The following is an 18467-nucleotide window of genomic DNA, read 5'->3' as shown; positions in this document are numbered from 1 at the left end:
AGCAGGAGACGTGCAACAAAACTGTAATTTTCCGTCATTCCACTTTAGCAGGGCTTTTCTTTTGCTCACATTACGCATACGCCGCGTTGTCGGACGGTCGTAAAAGTGTTGCCTACCATTGGGCGGGCAGCCGCGCTCTCTCTATTTATTTCCTCCGCTCATCTCTCGCTGTTACAAGAAATTCTCTCCTCGCTCTCTCTCTCTGTATCCTTTTTTTACTCTCTCTCTCTCTAATATTTTTGCAAATTTTTTTTCTCTTTCCATTGTTTTGCTTTGGTTTTCCTCAGTTTTTTCTGCTCACAAAACAGGAAAAAAATCTCTCGATTTATGTTTAATGAGTTCAAAAATACTTTCAATGTATTTATTTTAAATATAAATTGCTATTGAATTTTATATTTATATCAATTCAAGAATATTCTTTTAATTACTCAATTTATTTGTTGGGCTTTTTTTGTCTTTCTCTGTTTTTCCTGTTATTTTCTTGCTTCTGTTTTTACTCCTGTTTTTGTTGTTTTAGAGGTGCCTCCCTTTCTCCCTCTCTCCCTCTCTTTCTTTTTTTGTTGCTTGTTTTGTGGCGGCTGCATCCCGTGGCGAGGTCGTCCACCTTTCTCCTGTTTTCAATGTATTGGTTTGTCTGTGTGTGTGCAAAGAGTTCTGTTTATGTGTGTGGATAAGATTTGATTTTGAAAATGATTTTTTTTTGTGCATTTTTATCAATGATAGTTTCTACATTTATGTGGTTCTTTCTACTGCTCTACGGATGAATCATATTTTGTAGGGCTTTGAGACTTGTTCTCTATTTTGAAGCACTCTTTCTTTCCTCGCAACAGTTGCGGTAGGTCACGCACTCTGTAATGAGAGCCGATGGAGTACCTGCCGCCCCTTGTGGCTCACAGCGCACAGGGGATTACCCCAGTGCGTTTTAATGGCCATTAGGGCTACATTTTAATGGCCCAGAGGCTATTAAAGGAAACTGAAAGTTTGCATGGGGAATACTTGTAGCAAAAAGATGGATAAATATATACCAGAATTTGTATTATCTAATATTTGCCTAGAAATAGCCATCGCTGATATCTATGCCGCATTCTAATCTAATAATGATTCTTTGGCTTCTTTTTTCTTGGCTTGGAGAAGAAAGAGAACCGCAAATAGCTAAAAAGATAAGCAACGATGAGGTTTATATGTATCTGTATCCATGAATCTGTAGCTCTCTGTATATGTATGTCTGCGGTATGTAGTGTACATCCATGGCTAATTGAGTCAGGCTGATAATGCAATTAAATGTGTGGCATTGCGGGCATGAGGAGATGGTGTTGCTGGGGATTGAAAGACTGCCTCAGCAATCTTCTCCTCGCTGACTCATCGTGTAATCGGATGGCTGAGAGGAAGAGCGAGGGGAGTGGTGACTGGACCCGTGCTACAAGGCGAACTTTGATTGGGTTTTAATCGTATTTTGTGGAATATGAAAGATACGTTTTTTTTTAATGAAAAAAAAAAAAAATACTCAAAGATATATAGATTGAAAAAGCTATATAAAAGTTGTGTGAAATGTTTCTCTAATAAAGAAAATAAACATTAGCTAAAATGCTGTTTGAAATCGACTCCCAACTGAAAACGATAACCGCTAATGAAATAAATCTCTCTCTCTTATTCTTATACTCAAATATTTGCTCTACTAATAAATAGTCCCCAGTGAATGGTGGTTTACCTCAACTATTTTCCAGCATTTCCATTGCCTCAGTTGAGGAGGTCACATGATGCATGAGAATTCATTTCAATTTGTTTATATTGTACACCCACTGCCGCCATTGCCACCTACCATCCACTGTGTCTGTATTATAATTGAAATTAATGTGGAAAATACACAGCACATACGTGTATCTATCTCTATCTCTATCTCTATCACTATCACTATCTCCATCTCGTTTCTATTTGTTGTTTGCTTTGGCTATGCATCGATTTTCATTCAACGTTTCGTTTGCCACCTGCTCTTTGCCCCCGATCGTGGGGAATGTGAATTTAATTTGGCTAATTAAAATGGCCCAAAAACCAAACCCATCTTCAACCCCGAAAGTGAGGCTCCGGCCGTGTCAATAGCCAAATCGAGTGACCAAATAGAGACGTAGACGTGTGGCACACCCCGAAAATACTGGCCTCTGAATTGTTGCATGTTTTCTGCTCATTTGGATATCCATATTCATCCAGACGCCAGCCAAAAACACCCAGACTATGTTTTCAACGCTTTCCTTTTTCAGTATTTTTCTCCAGAGTGGGCTACTCCTGCTCCAGCTGCTCCTCCTCCTCCAGGGTGGTCTTTTCAACTTTTTGGCTAATTTGTTGAACAAATTTATATATTTTTATGGACGAACATTCGACCCTCACGAGCTCTCATTAATTAGGAAATTCTTTTGCGCCTGCTTTTCCGATTTATTGTTTTTTTTTCTCTTTTCTTCCACACACATTCTTCTGTGTAAACATAGTCCCTATGGGTGGTTGAGAGGGGCGAGGCAGAAGTATAAATTGGCCGAAAAACAAACTGCAAAATTTTCATGCTAACAAGAAAGAAAAAGCGAAAAATTGTTCATTTTTCATTGATTACCCTGTATTATTGGGGGGGTTGTATGATTTTTAGGTGAGTTTGTGCTGTTCATAAGAGGAAAATTTGATATGAGATTCTATGGAAAATTCCTGTATGGGGAATGTTACAAATTCCCTTCTTAAGTTTCTATTTGTTTTTATATTCTTCGATTTCTTTTGCTTATTCCAACTGAAATTCTCCATAAAATCCACGAGTACCTACCCAACTCGTATACCCATCCCAAAATGCCTTTGCCTCCGATTTAAAGGGTATTCCACATTCGTTTTCGACCGTCTTACTTGTATTTCCTTCTTGGCACATGCTTGCACAGTGCTTGCGTTTCGCCATTTCCAGCAAGAGATGGCAACAATTTCCGAGATACATTTTTAAAGGCGCCATAAAAGTCGAAATGATGACAATGTCAATGTCTTGCCCCCGCTACTGTGGCTGCTGTTGCTGCTGTGGCATGTGCTACTGACCTCCAGCCGGGGCCATAAAATCCGACATCTACGGCACAGACCCCAAAGACAGAGATACAAAGATACAGCTACAAAATGATACACAGTGATACAAATACAGAGCAGAAACATCGTAGCCGAATGATATATTAAAACAGAAATGTGTGTGTTGTGTGTGTGTTGTGTGTGTGTGTGTGGTGGGCGCCGCAGAATCAATTATAATTCTCGCGCGCGCAAAAAAAAACATTCACTTTTATGGTGGCGTATACTTGATGTCACTCGTTTGTCCGCTCGCTGCTTGATTTTCCCATATTCGTTCTTGTTTTTTGTTTCTCTCGTTTTTTATTTCATGTTTAATTATGAACAATTGGTTGGGTTGAGAGAGAGAGGGATGAATGACCAGGGGGGAATGGGCATGGGTAGATTGGGCGCGAAATTCGTCTCACTGCAACTTCCGGTATTTCATTTCTCATTTGTCAGGCGGCTGACATGAGTTTTTCCCCTGTTGCTTTCCCTGCCTTTTTCCCCATTCATTCTCTCTCGGAATCCCATTGAATATTCTTAATTCTGATGGACCTCTCCCCACCTCTCACTCTCGCCTTTCTTTTTCGATTGTCTCTGCTCTCCCCTCTCTCCACTCTCTACTTCTCTCTATCTTTTGTTTCCATGAATTAAATTTAAATTGAAATTTTGCGGCTTTTGAATGTGTGTTTGTGTGTGTGTGCTGGTGTCTGTGCGTGTGGATTTTTGTATCAATGCAGTCACAACTTTTGTGCCTTCTCCATGCCATTGATGCTCTTTTGCTACCCTGGGCGGGAGGGTATAATGAGTCGGAGATGGTTTTGAAATGCAGAGAAAAAAAATTCTAGAAAATACTTTTAGGTATTCCTCAGTCTTTAAGCTGTTCTGTCAGGGTATCGCACACTTCGGGTTCCATAAAATCTTGCATTTTTTTTTGGAGGGCGTCCATCGGCTTGTGCCTTGGCGTTCCATGGCGTGCCTGTCGCATTGGCTTGCGGATAATCTTTATCAATTTGTGCCACTGACAGTGGCACTGCCTCTTCTGTGTGCCACTTGCCTCCTCTTCGGATGTGTCTTTTATTGCCTTTTATTTATGGACAATGGGCTGCGTTATTTAAGCAAATATGGCGACAATACACAAGCCATTCTTCAATTCGCAGGGGCAGTAGGTGTGGGTGTTGCCGCTGCTTCTGTTGCTTTTTTCCATTCGAAACTGAAATTAAAACCACAATGTGGTCGCAGATGTCTCAAGTGGATTCAAAGATTGGGATTGTATGTTTTGTGGCGATTTAATTCCCAGAATTCAGTTGAAGATGTTTTAATTTGGGCTTGACATTCTTACTGTGGGAATGTTTGTGATTTGTAAGTGGTTTTAGTGATGCTTAAGCTGTGATATCCATAGATTTTTCAGCTACTAAAGAAAAGGAAGTTTCTACTTCTATGGAACTTTTTATTTCAAAGAGCTTTTTGTTACAGTTTATCTTTCTGGGAAATTTATCTCAGTCTCATCCAAATGAATGACGAATTCTGTTTTGCACATTCCATGGCAATACATTATCCCCCCCAAAAGTAAATGACCTTGTTGCTCTCCCATAAATTCATCTTAATGTATCAACCCGAATTCCCCCCTCCAAAAAAAAAATACCCCTGAATTTTGATGCACAAAAAGCGTTTACCGCAACAGCAACAACAACAACAACCCAAAAATTTTGTGAATAATTTGACATAATTATGTAATAATTTTAATTGGTTTTCCCCTTCCCTGTCATGTCAGTGATTCTTTTGTGATATTATAAATTAAAATTTGAAGCAACAACCGCACAATCAATAAAAAAAAAAATATTAAATGCAATTAAAAACTTGACAAAAAATTCAAACAAAAATCTACAACCAAAAAGCCGCAACGAATGAAATCATCGAAAATCGAGCAAAAATTTTCCACCATCAAAGCAAAACGATAAAGAGCAGAAAGGAAATCAAATCAGAGAATCAGAAAGACAAGGAAACCAAACAAATATTCAGTGATAATTAATAAAAAAAAAAAACAAGTACTTGAAGTAAAATCAAGTTGTAAGGCTTTACTAGCTATAGAATACCGATTGAGCACTCAAGAAGCTACAACAAAACTAAGCTAAATCAATAAAAAGAACAAATATTAATACCCTCAAAGAAATATCAATCTATACGAAATAAATAACGTAACATGCAATCGAACAGATACATATGATAGCCACAATCCAATCTAAGTGATCATATAACAAACAATCTATCAGATAATACGTAGAACATCAACAATCTATGAGAAATAAACATACAATCTATGAGAAATAAGCATCCAATCTATAAGAAAAAAAAAAACATCATATAAAACCAATAAAAAAAAATCATAGATATCTATAAGAATATATATTGTGATAAAAGTCAAGTGTAAATCAAAGAAAAGAGTTACAAGATAGTGAAAAAACGCCGCTACTCAGAAACGATAGTAGGTGACGTGACATACAAGTGTTTTATTGTGGACGATATGTGGGGGGGGGGTAAAAGGTGTACTAATAGTAGCAGCACCGCACTAATAAATAAATATTTCATGAAGCTTATTGCATAAATTGCCGTTAACCGGTGTGAACCGTTAACCGTTAGTCGGTTAAGTGTGATAAGGTCGGACGCAAAGGCCTCATAAACACAGATTGTGTGTTAAATAATACATGCATATGCGATAGAGAGAGAGAGAGAGAACGAAAGCACAATCAGAAGGAGACAACAGCAGCACCAGGAGACAGAAGACACACAGCACAAAAACAGAGAGAGACTGACAACAAAAGAGAGTGTGAGAGAGAGAGAGAGGAGAGGAACTGCCGCCGCCTGCCCTGCCATATATTCAACTCAAATCCCGATGTCGTTCACTTATCCAAGACTTCAGCAACAAAAGCAAATACAATAAAGGAGGAGGAGGAAGAGGAGAACAGGAGAAAGAGGCTGCAAGAAAGAGCGGAGCAAGCAGAAGGAAGAGGAAGAGGCAGTGCCAGAGCGGGCGAGAGAGAGAGAGAGAGAGACAAAAGCGAAGGCACCTTGAAGGCGACATCAAAGCCACGCTGATGATGGGCTACATCATGGGTTGTGCTTGTTTCAAAGGTAATGGATAATAATCATACACGAATAAGAGCTTAAGGATGTGAATATATATGTGTACATAGGTGTGAATATGATGTGAATGAGCGCCTGAATATAGTTTCAAATAAGAGGCTACGAATTGGTTGTTCCCAGTGAAAGATGTAAACCTGGAAAGGCTTCGACTTTCCTCCAGAATGGATTATGTTTTGCAGATCTTATACATATTTTTTTTTATTCTTTTGTAACTACTTTAGGGTATAAGAAATTCAGTGTGCAGCATTTCTTGGCGTTACTCTCATCTGTCAGCCATTTGCCTTCCCTCACTGCTTCCCGCTACGCTCCGCTACCGCCACATCCTGCCCCGCCATTCGCATTCGTTGCTTCCTTCCGCTCATTAGGCACCTCTCTCAACGCATTGCGCCTTGGGGCTGATGATGCTGCTGCTCTCCTTTTCCGCTTGCTTCTCGCCCTTCCTTCTTCTGTTCTTTCCTTTATTTCTCTTGCGTATTCCTTTTTTGTGCCGTCTTTCTATACACGAATTTTCGCATTTTTCTATGCAACGTCATTGACGACGTCACGGAGAGAAGAGAAAAGGAATGAATAGCCAGAGAGTGAAATCCTGCGCAAGGAGAGTGCTCTCCTTTACTCTCTCTCTCATTCTCATTCTCTGTTATGGCTTAACATTTTATTATGGCAACTTTTCCTGCTTTTGCCTGCTTGCTGTTGTTACTGCATTTCCCCTCTGCTACTTTTCCTAACTTTTATTTGTTTTTCCTTTGATTTTTGTGGGTTTTTTTTTTGTATGCTGGTTTTCCTTCCGTCTGACTTTTCGCCCCTGCCTTTTGCTCGTTCTCTTTCCGGTGTGTTTTTGTGTGAATTATTCCAATAGATACGTCTTTTTGAGTGCAATGTGATTTCGATGTTGTCTTTTGCACTTTCCTTTGCCTTTGCCTTTGTTGTTGTTGTTGTTGTTGTTGTTGTTGTTGTTGTTGTTGTTGTTCTCTGTGTGGACTTTTGGGGCTCGTTTAAAATGATTCAGTCCTTGAGTCCTGCTTGTTTATCTTTCGACAGCATATGCACGTGGGATTCGTTCGTTCGTTCGTTCGTTCGAGAGATGAGATGAGGTGAGTGAGTGAGAATGGGAGAACTCTTTTCACTTTTAGAAATGATTTGCTTTGTGGTTTTTGTGGGTAAAATTGTAGTTCTGATTGGCGTTGCGGTATTTGAAATATTTAAAAGAGTTCTTGAGAGAGATTTGGGCATTGTTTTAAAGTCAAATTCCCCAGCAATTTGATTTTGTTTCAGTTTTTTTTTTAACATTTTTTTTAAAACATATTCCACAGCTTTGAGATGCTTTTTGTGTGCATTTTTTGTTAAGTTCTTGAAGTATTTTCTGTGTGTGGCATTTTCTTTGGAGATGGAGAATTTCTCTGGTCGTACCAACCGCCCTCTCATTCTCTGTCACGGCATTCCCTATGGCTGCAGCTTCACGTGCTGCCTCCTGGCCACCGCCTGCTCTTCGAAGCTCTTCTGTGGGTTCGGATTCCATAAGCCACAAAGCACTTAACCCTTGCTTCGTTCTAACCCACCTCCCCTATTCCTCTCTTTCTCTCTCTATTTCTCCCTTTCTCTTCTTGTGTCTCGCTGCATGTGCCTCTGCCTCTTGAACTCGTGGCACGCACATTGCAAGTCTAACCTTTCACATTTATGCACTTTCCTCTGGTTACAACCACACCCCGACACTGCTCTACTGCTCGACCTTTCTTCAGCTTCTTCTCTCGGTTTTTCCGTCTCTGTTTCTCCCGCTTTCTCTCTGCATTTCTCTCTTTATCTCTAGATAGTTAGTTTTATTCAATTTTAGCGCTTTTTTTACTGATGCAATTTTCCCAAGCGCGTAGCGGCGACAACGCTGCACGGAAGCCGAGGAAATCGAGACAGAAACCCAACCAGGAAGAGCTGGCTGTATGTATGAGAGTTATTGAGGGGGGAGGTGGAGCGTCGGGTGCAGTGGAGGATGCCTAAGTGCTTCGCCCATTAAAGTATGCAATCATTTTGCGGTTATTTGACCTTTTCTTTTGCTCCTAGAAACAGGGAGTGCTGCTGCACCTCTCACTCTCTCACCCCTCTCTCTCTATCTATCTATCTATCTATCTCTTGCCCCTACCCTGTGTGGCTTTGCCCCCTCGGAACCACTTTGCGCCAATCCTTTCCTACCATCTGCAACCATTTCTTAACAAGACTAACGAGTCTTCAGGAGTCCTTAAACTATAACGACCTTCTGCCTTACCCTACCCTTTCCCCCCCATCTGTTGCCCTCCCCTTCCTACCCCCCTTTACCCACCTTGTGTAATTGGATACGTATTTTTCCCCATCATTTTCCTGCTCAAATCTTTCATCTTTGACATTACCTCAATATATATTCTTTTGCCTTTTTTCATTCATAAACAAATTAGTGGCATTAGCTGGCTGCTGCTGCTGCTGCTCTTCTTCTATGCCACATGCCGCACCACACAATTAAAAGGGGGAAAAAAACATGAAGCCACGCCCACTGCCCCCCCACCCAATCAGTTGCCACCTCCACCCCTTTAGCCTTCTTTAGAAGCTTCGTATAAATAAATAAATAATAAATAAACAAGCGTTTAATTGAACCGGAAATTATTTGTGGGTGTGTGTGTGTGTGTGTGTGTGTGGGAGGTTGATGCGGTTTACTACCCCTCTCCCATTCATGGGGCACTCATGTGTGAGTGTGTGTTCGCGTGGGTGTATTCATGAATTAATGTGTGAATGCATTCAGTGTGTGTGTGGGTTTCTTATTGAATTTTTGTGCTGTTCATTTTTATTTAGTCAAGTTTTACGAGTAGTTTGCTGCTCTCCCCATGTCATGGCTGTCTCTCTGCTCTCTGCTTTGCGTTTGAGCTCTTGAAACTTGTTTGTCCACTGGTCTTTATCAGTGTGCGGGGAAACTGGGGGGGTTTTCTATCAGAGTGGTAGATTATGGCGAGGGAAAAAAGGGTGTTTGGATTGCCAGAGACGAGCGTCGACAAGATTACATGCCAGCTAGTTGGCTGGCTGGCTGGCTGGCTGGCTAGCATGACTCGCATGCTTGCTTCTTGTTTGCTTAACTCTTTATACGAAGAGAAGCAATACACACATTGAGCACATAGTACACGTATATATATACTTATATATTAGTTTGTCTGATTAGTTTATAGTATACCCCATTTGGTAATACAGTGCGAGCCGCATTGCAGGGGAAGAGTGCAGGGCACAGGGCAGGGTACTCGTATTAATCTTAACGTTTATTGCACAATTTCCTTAGATTGTTGTTTGTTGTCGTTTCTGTTGTTGTTAGTTTCCAACGATTCGTGCCACAGCTGCGTTTCTTAGTTGCATTTTATAGTTGCTTTTCGTTTGCTTTTTTTTTGTAGTTTATTCCTAAAGTTTCTGCTGAGTTCTACCGCAATAGTTTTTTTTCCGCATATTTATCGTTTAAAGTTCATTAATTTATTCAATGATTTCTTTCTGCAGAAGCTTCCAAAATATTTTCTTTCTACGCAGTTTTCTCATGTTTCCCTCTGCTAAGTTCCCTTCTTAGTGGCTTTCCTAGGTCCCTTCCAACGTCCCTTTTCCTTAGCAATTCTTCCTTAAAGCCTTTTTCTATTTCCTAGAGCATTCATTCTTCGTCTATTCAATGCCCTGGTAGACCACTTTATTTTGCATATTATATGCCCCATTTCCCCATTAATGTGCAACCTCTCGCGCATTAGCGTGATACTTCCACTGCGATGCACGTGTGTGTGTGTGTGTGTGTGTGGCAATAAATTACCGTTGACATTTGGTTGCATGTAGTGCACGCCCTTCCGCTGTCATTGCCACGCCCACTTGTTGCCACCCCAAAAACTATCTGCCATATAATCATGAGGAGGCAAACACACACATATAAAGACTCAAAATGTGCTAGAGGATCGCTTTAGTACGCTGCAGAATGTCCTCCCGCCTGGTGGTGGCTTTCAATCGAACGGTCGTCGAGTATTTCCGTAAGACGAGCCTCAATGGATTCGGTCTGTTGTATTTCATAAGGCGACGTCGCGTGCAGCGTATATTTTGGTTTTGCTTCATCTGCTGTGTCTTGTTCTTTGCGGGATATGCGGTATTTGCCATGATATTGGAACTACTGGATAACTCGACGATAACAGTGCTTTCCGAGAGAGATTTTGGGCAGCATGGTGGCTTGAAGTTGCCTTCGATTGGGCTCTGCAGTGGCCATCGATTCAGCAAGAGAAAGATGCAGGAATATGCACAGATGTTGGCCAATTCCAGTGACAAATCGTTGGGTTATTGGTGGCAAAAGATACAGTTACTTGAGGGCTACATGGATCCCATGTCTGTGGAGGCAGCAGAGGCAAAAGAACTGCAAGAATCTTTGGGATTTTTGGGCGATATGCGGCTCCATTTGTTGACTCTATTGCCCGCCTGTGCTGCTTTGATACTCAAATGTCAGCAGAATCGTGTAACCATCAATTGTTCAGAGATATTTCAGCTGCAAGCCACACATTATGGACACTGTTGTGTCTTAAGGGACAGGCATATCACGGGTGAACTTTTCCTGTCGCTGGACACCTCCCATGAAGATGAATTTCCAATGGAAAAGAGCAGCAGTTCTCCCGGTTTCCATTTGCATATTTCCAGTTGGTTGGGCCGAATAACCATTGGGCAGGGTGAAAATTCACTCGTGGAAGTGAATGTCATGGAACTTGAGGCTAATGCGCAGCTACGCGAATATCCTGTGAATAGACGTGACTGTTATTTTCGCCATGAGGGTGACAGCCGGGAAAAGTGTCTGCAGGAGTGCAGGATCAAGGCCTCTCTAATGAATTGCCAGTGTGTGCCATATCCCTTTGAGCGAGATGCGAAATTAAAGCAAAAGTATTGCACGCTAGAGGACATTGCCTGTCTGCAAATGGTACAGGGTAAGGAGTTCGTGGTCTAGGCTGCTTTCTGCCCTCTTTTATGTGTATCCTTTTTCCCTAAGCGAATTGGTCACCCAATCAGTGTACGCATTGCCTGCCGCTCTGCAATCAAATGTTGTACAGTCTGCACAAAAGTATCCTCGGCTATATGCATCCCTTTAGGAGCACGCTTGTGCTACGCTTTAGGGCTCCCCGCTGGAGCAATTATGCGCAGGATAAACACTATCATTGGTACCAGATTTTGTGTAAGCAAAATGCCCAATTAAACGCTGTAGTTTTTCTTTTAATTTGCGGCTTTCTTTTGCAGCAAATATTGGCGGTGTTTTGGGCATTTGCATTGGCTGTTCGTTCATCAGTGGCTTTGAGTTGATTTACTTTATGGTCTTTCGCTTTTGGTCAAACTTTCGGCAGCAGCAGCAGCAGCAAATAAACTAATAAAGAAAGAAATAATGATTGAAAGAAATGACTGCATTTTTGTGTAATTTAAGGGATAGTGCGCAGGGGATGTGCGCCGTGTGCCGATCATCAAGGTTAAGTGGTCTACAGAGCCTTCTTTTGCCTCAACGCCTTGGCGGCGGGAGGGTGCGCCCCCTTGATGACAACTGAATAACACAGAAAATTGTCTCTTTTCTGTCCCACACTTTCTCCCTCTATCTCTGTTTCTATGTGTGTGTGTGTCTGTCTCTTGTACCTTTCTTAAGTGCACTTCAGCGTGTGTGCGTTTTTATTACTGTCTTGGTATTGATTTTTTTTTTCTAAGACACAGCGCACAACATTTTTTATTCTTTACTGAAAATCTAATTCTATATTTTTTCTTTTTTTTTTGCAGGTGAGTTTTCTCCTTAAGGAAAATTTGTGGGTTTTTCGTACGTATTTTTAGAGTAAGTAAAAATTTTTTGTTTGTTGTGCCCATAACAGCGGGACTTAACAGCATGTTAAGTGGCAGTAAAAGCTTTGTCGAAGCTTTCTATGGCAAAAAACTTTGCTAAATTAAGCTCTGGCATGGGAAAAAGCTGTCTGGGTAAGCTTTTACTGTACGAATTTTTACAGTTGAAACGTATTAAATGTTTTGTCTTGTATTTTCATGATTTTTAATGGCATTTTTTAACTGCCACACAAATCATTTTCAATCGATTGAAATATAACAAAAGGAAAATATGTGAATGGCTTTACCATAGATTGAGATTTATTTTCTTTGATATTTAATACACATCATGTGCCACATTATACAGAGAAAATTGCAATCTAAGCAGCAGCAGCAGCCTAGGGTAGGGTCCTCCTATTTAATAGACCTCCTGTGGGTTAGCCACTGATTCACGCCCACATTTTCTGTTAAAAGCTGCTTGCCCCTCCCACTTTATCTCTCTCCATGGCGTGTGTGCGAAGGGCGAATGTCTCCATTAATTTTAAAACCGCCAACTTATCTCAGGCCGCGTCATGCTCCTAAGTGATTTTCCTCAAGCTTCAAGCCTCGCTGATTTACCGCCCATGAAAGACGATGGGGGGGATAAGAAGGACATCCACTCCACTCCGTTGCATACCCTATAGATTCCACATAGGCGAGGACATGCCGGACGTCCTTCACCTTCGCGTGGCTCTCACACATCTCCCTCCTGTTCTGCTCTGTGCCGAAAAAAAAACAAAAAAAAAAAAAGAAACGGAGCAGCAGCACAAAAAAATTTATACATAAATATCTCTCTGAAGAAGAACCTTCGGCAGCAGCAGCAGCAGCAGCAGTGGCAGAAATTCCTTTTGAAAGTAGGTATTTCGCATGTGGCTTTGCTTCGCCCTGACATTATTCTATACATTTATTTTTTGCCTCGGCTGATGAGCTGCTGATCAAAGGCATTCCTCACCCGACGCACAGCCATATAAAGGACCCCATTTTGTGGGTGGGGGTGCGGAGGAAAATAGAATTGGTCCCTTGGCTAATGTGTGTCGCCTTACAGTCAATTGGAATAGTTTTGATTTTGTTAAGGTCGATTGGTAACTGGTTTTAAATGGTGCAAAAAGGTGAGAGATCCGATATGACTTTAGGTTTGTGTTTTTTTTCTCTTGGATAATGGAAGGTAGCCTAAAAAATACATAAACATCGATCATCTTTAAGCTTCTTACCCACTGCCTGAAGACCTGCTTCGTTTTCACTGCTTTAACTGCTTCAACACACATTTTCCCATGCTTAAAAATTCGTCAACTCGGCCGTTTCGCTTTTTTTGTTGTCCTCCATTGAATATTGTGGACTACGTTTCCGATTGGATGCCATCCTTGGGGTTACACTCATCACATAAGGAAACATGACCAGCCACCACCCCAAAAAGTGAACCTCAATGCCAAGAGACCTTCCGCCTGTGGATGTTGCTGCTTGTCAGCTCATTTGCATAATTCTAATATGGAACATTTTTGGCCAATTCCCATTCTCCGACCAGTGTGTCCACCCACAGACAGAGCCACAGGACTCACAGACAGAGCCACAGAACACACAGAGCTCTGCTGCAGACACACAGCACCCACCCATCCCAGGGCTCTACACACGTAGTAGTCACATTTTTGTGTGTCCTGGGGGCCAGCAGAAGATTTGCATAAATAAATGTTGTAGTTGTTGCTTCGTGGCTCCTGCTGTTGTGGACTGTCCGTTCCGCCTGTCACCGTAAATTACGGCCATTTGATTTCGGGGCAATTACAACGCATTTTTGTGCAACAATCTCTCGTTTTTTGTGTTCCCCCCCCTCATGCCATGCCCCCACCTTTTTGATTTATATTCGTTTCGTGGACTTTTTTTTGTTTTGGGTGGGGGGGCAATTTCAATTTCAGTTTTGCAACATTCGACATGTCGTTGAGAAAGTTAATTATGAGTAGGATTATCCTTGGACTTGTCTGCAGTGTCCTCTTGTCATCCGGTCCTGTCGTCCTGCTCCTTTTGTTTGACTATTTATTGCCCCAGTATTTTGTGTGTTGCATATCTCTCTTTCTCTCTGCAGGATTTCCGTTGTCGTCTGTCGCCGGAATCCATTGTTGGCCCGTCTGTGAGAGAATGTTTCTGTTTAGCTGTGTGTGTGTGTTTGTGTCTGGTCAGGCGAAGGTTGCAACATTGTGGCACCACCAACCAACCGAGAAGGTAGACAACCTTGGCCATGACAAGGACTTTACTTTTTTTTGTTCTTTGGTTTTTTTTTTTTTTTTTGCTTCTTTTGTGCTTTGCTTTCTTGAGGTTTTCCTTTCTCAGTTCGAGTGTATTTTACAAGATTTTTCCTACTCTGGGTTTTCCTCTAAATTTGCATGCCATTTTCCCTTTTTCCGCTTTTTCCGTTTTTCCGTTTAGCTAACTGAAAATGATTATCATTTGTTTTCGTTAAGCCCCGAAATGTCCAAATAGCCAAAGAGCCGCACAGCCAACAAGTTGTGGCAGCTCATAAAAATGAATTACTTGCGTGCGCTCCCAAGGATTCTTCTCTTTAGTTTATTTTTGTCAGCTTTTGCCTGGCGGGTAGATTCCAAGGGATAACTATGGCTCCTAAGGGGGGTTATGGTAGGTGAATGATATACATTTATTTATGATTTGCGACCATATTAAAGTGACTTTTCAAAAGGAAAATGGCATGGAGCTTGGACCGAAGGAAAAGTACCCAAGCTGAGCTAGAGATATTTTCTTGTAATTTAAAAGTCTAATTTGGTGCACATTTCGAGCTTCTATTTAGGGATAATCTATGACAATCATCTTAGGCATTTTCGGTATGTGGGCGTTCTGTTATTCTGATTAAATCTCATACAACTTTTAATCATTGTAAATTCCACCTGCCCAACCTTGGGATTTTTTTTTTCCTTCATAATAATTTCACATAATTCGTAATCGATTTAAAGATGGAAGCATAAAAAGCCTGCCTTTTCCTCTGACATGCATGGGCTTCCTTCATTCTTTTTGATTTACATGATTTACTTAGCCGCTCGCTAACAGATTTTCCGCTTGTGTCCCCCAAACCATGTTTCTGTCAGAGTTGCTTCGTTGCCACCCACGCAAAAACATATTTTTTTTTTTGCAACCAAACCTCAGGATTCCCATCGAATTTTTCACATCCTTGAACTGAAACTTTGATTTCCATAGGATTTTCTCCTGCCTGTGGCTCTACTTTGTATCGGAATTTCTGCTTTACAGCACCTCTGCGCCACCGTCCAAGAGATTTTTCCTTCACTTCCCCGAATTAGGAGGCCAGTCAATACTCTTCCGTGCGTACCTTTTGACCATTGTATAAGTCCCCGAGTCTTATGCAAATGTACACACTCTCTCTCTTCAGGAGGAAGAGCCTCGAGGCATGCGATTGAGGCATGGACTGTGCCCATTGCGACGGCAAACGGTCCATTCAATCAAACGTTGACATTGCCGCCTCGTGGCAGTCATCCGCATCATCCGTTGACGTTGTCATTGTCATTCAAAAGGGCGGGGGGGGATTAGTACACACAGGGGAAGGGGTATGTAGATGAGGGGACCTTAAAGCGATTTTATTTATGCAACGGCATGTGCTTGGAAGGAGCCCAGGCTTTTTGTTTTGGGCGGGGGGTGATGGCGGCCCTGTTTCTTAACCAAATTTCGAATGCAAATTTTTGCACGTGCCCAGGATTTCTACCCCGGCGTCTTTGTGTGGGCGTGGTGGCAAAGAAAAGCCTTCCTTTGGCTGCATTTAATTATTAAAATTTAATTTGGCCAATTCACTGGCGCTCTGCTCTTTGCTGCTGCCACTGCCACGAAAAAGCAGATTTCTTACACTATTTTCTCTCTCTCTCACTCTCTCACTTGCTGTGTGTGGGTGGCTTATGAGGGCATACGCCCCGTTAGCCCGGCTTAAACTGCTTGAAAATTTTGCTACTCGGGGCTGCCTTTTGTCTTTCGTTTGCGGGGGGCAAACAACCTGTTTGCATCCATGGAAAAATAAACTATCAAAAATTATGGAACTAAAATAGTTTTTCTCACAAAAAAAAGAAGAGAAATGAGAGGAGAAGGAAGGAGCTTTAGGAGGGAAAAATATGGGTGGGAAAAGTTTAGCAGAGAGTGTGTTAACTCATCTGAGGACACCCACAGACAATTGTTATTCCTGTTGCTTGCTGCCCGAACCCTCTCTCTCCCCTTTCTTTCGCTTGTTCTCTGTTTGTTGATACATTTTTGATAACTTGCGTCACTTGCATTTTAAATGGAAAAAAACGTCGCAAGAAGAGAGCGCAAGAGAAAGTCAAGTGCCAAGCTAAGAGCGACACTAACAGAGAGAGAGAGAGCGAGAGTGGAGAGTGTGGAAAGCTTTCGGGGCGAGCTTTTACCAGCACGTGCGACCACTACTGTCGGCAAAAAGCGAATTCAAGTTCAAGTCTCGCACACAAAACATTGAAAATCCAAGTTCAGAGGCGCTTCAAGGCTTGCTTGCACTCTCTCTCTCTCTCTCTCTCCCGTTCCGTTCCCGTTCTCACTCATCGGAGAGAACATAACGCTGTCTCTTTCTATACCACCCACCCACCGCTCCCTCCCTCTCACTCTCTCTCTCTCTCTTTCTAACTGCGTGTGCGTGTATTTTTGTGATTATGTAAGCAGTTTTTTGTTGGTTTCTACTTTTGTTTTGTTATTTTTAGTTATTTTTGTCTCGCTCTTATTTAGCATTTATTTTGGTATTTTCTGTTTGTTTTCCTTATTTTTAGTGGTATTTTTTTTTGTATTTTTGTTTGCTTTTCTTATTTTTAGAATATTTATTTGTTTTTTTGTATAAATATTTTTGCTGTATTTTTTTTTCTGTTTCTTTTTTTTTATATTTTTTTATTCCTTTTTTTTGCGGCAAACAATTTTCAATTGCATTTTCGGCTGCTGCTGTTGTTGTTTTTGTGATTTTCTGGTATCTTTTGTTGGTATTTATTTTTTAATTTTACTTGGAATTTATTCTCCGCTGGCGGCCATACTTTTTGGGATTGTTTTCTGTAGACCGCCGCCGTTGCTGCTGCGGCTGCTGCTGCTGCTGCTGCTGCTGCTGCTGCTGCTGCCCATCCTCCGTTTGTGTCGGGTTGGACCTTGTCAATGCAGAAGGGAAAAAGAAAAACAGTAAACGGAAGGACGTTCGCCATATAGTTTTTCGCTTGCTGTCCACTGTCCCTGTCCCTGTCCCACATGTCCCTGGTGCATCTCTCTTTCTCTTTCTAGAGCTATGAAATATCTTTGCGTTCCTTTCTACTGCCTTGAATATAGCTCCCTTTCTCTCCTTTCCCTGTGAAACATCTACCAGACTCTTTCTTTGCCTTTGAAACATATCCCTGTCTCTTTATGCTGTCCTTAAACAATCCACTCCGTGCCCCCCATATTGCGTGGATGCCACACATATTTTAGCCCAGAATCCATAAACTTGTGTGTTTTTCCACTTCTGACCCTCTCCTGCAAGGGAATATCTGGCCCTCTCCTGCAAGACAATCTCTGGCCCTCTCCTGCAAGGGACTCGCCTTCACAAGAAGACGAAGACGAAGAAGGAAGGTCTCATCTGTGTGGCTCGCATTTGTTGCGCATTCAAGATGAACTTTGATTTGGTTTTCCCCCACGAGGCAGCAGAGCAGAGCAGCCCACGTCGTCCTTGATTAGCTTTTGGTTTGTTCTGTTGTGCTGTTGTGTTGTGTCCTTCGAATGGAAATTCCATGGTGCATCCATTGATGAGAAATATGATTAAGAGTACGTGCCACATTTTCAATGCAAATCAATGTCCGTATGGCTCATATTTTTAGATGTTGTTTAACCATCAGTCAGGGCAGGGCCCACTTCCTGCTGCCACAATGCTGTTGGCTGGTATTGTGATGCTGTGACAATGATGTCGCCTGACATTGATTGGGGAGGAGGCCCTGCCACAGCCACAGGCACAGGCACAGGAATACATACGACAAGGACATGGCCAAGGACATGGGTAGCCAGGAAACAGACAGGCGACAGTCGACTTCGGTGCCAAACACAAAAATATGAGTGAAGTGTTTGTTCATCAGAGAGCCATTGCCAGCGCCTCCTTAGGCCTCCACTCGAGCCTCTGGTAGGTCTCATCTGGCTCTTCCTTTAGGACCCATTCCGAGCTGCTTTTAGCCCCCTGCTCCTGGTGCTCCCTTTTAGGCCTCTTCTCGCCGCTAATGACTCTGCCCCCAAAAAATACTAATTTGCTGCCTTGTGTCCTGCCTGCCACATGCCATTCTGGTATTAATTTCATTTCTGGCTCTCTCTCTCTCTCTCTTGGAAAACTGCTATTTGTGCGCTTTTCTTTCCACTTAATTACAATAATTCATCAACTTGTTTTGCCTCTGTCTATAGAAAATTCGGCCATAAAAGAGTAG

The 18467-nt window shown here is 41.9% G+C and overlaps 2 protein-coding genes across 11 annotated transcripts in view; both read left to right on the top strand.

Annotated features, from left to right (window-relative positions):
• LOC111080106 (phosphatase and actin regulator 4) overlaps positions 1–18467 on the top strand; it is a 91200-nt gene that overhangs the window by 33601 nt on the left and 39132 nt on the right. The window contains exon 1 of one of the 10 annotated variants that reach the window (XM_022375557.2): positions 6101–6189. The exons of the other annotated variants lie outside the window; for them this stretch is intronic. Coding sequence (XP_022231249.1) covers positions 6153–6189 — 37 coding nt within the window. The 5' untranslated portion in view covers positions 6101–6152. Of the gene's footprint in view, positions 1–6100; positions 6190–18467 lie in introns of those variants that run through there. 10 annotated transcript variants of the gene reach the window in all.
• Positions 9953–11573, top strand: LOC111080105 (sodium channel protein Nach). The gene is made up of 3 exons (XM_022375550.2): positions 9953–11138; positions 11201–11383; positions 11446–11573. Exons 1-3 carry the CDS (start codon positions 10154–10156, stop codon positions 11571–11573), a joined length of 1296 nt encoding a protein of 431 aa, XP_022231242.2. The 5' UTR covers positions 9953–10153.

This window comes from Drosophila obscura, unplaced genomic scaffold (assembly GCF_018151105.1).
Source record: "Drosophila obscura isolate BZ-5 IFL unplaced genomic scaffold, ASM1815110v1 contig_1, whole genome shotgun sequence".
Lineage (NCBI taxonomy): Eukaryota > Metazoa > Arthropoda > Insecta > Diptera > Drosophilidae > Drosophila > Drosophila obscura.
The sequence above is the reverse complement of the archived record's forward strand: the minus strand, read 5'-3'. Positions and strand labels throughout refer to the sequence as shown.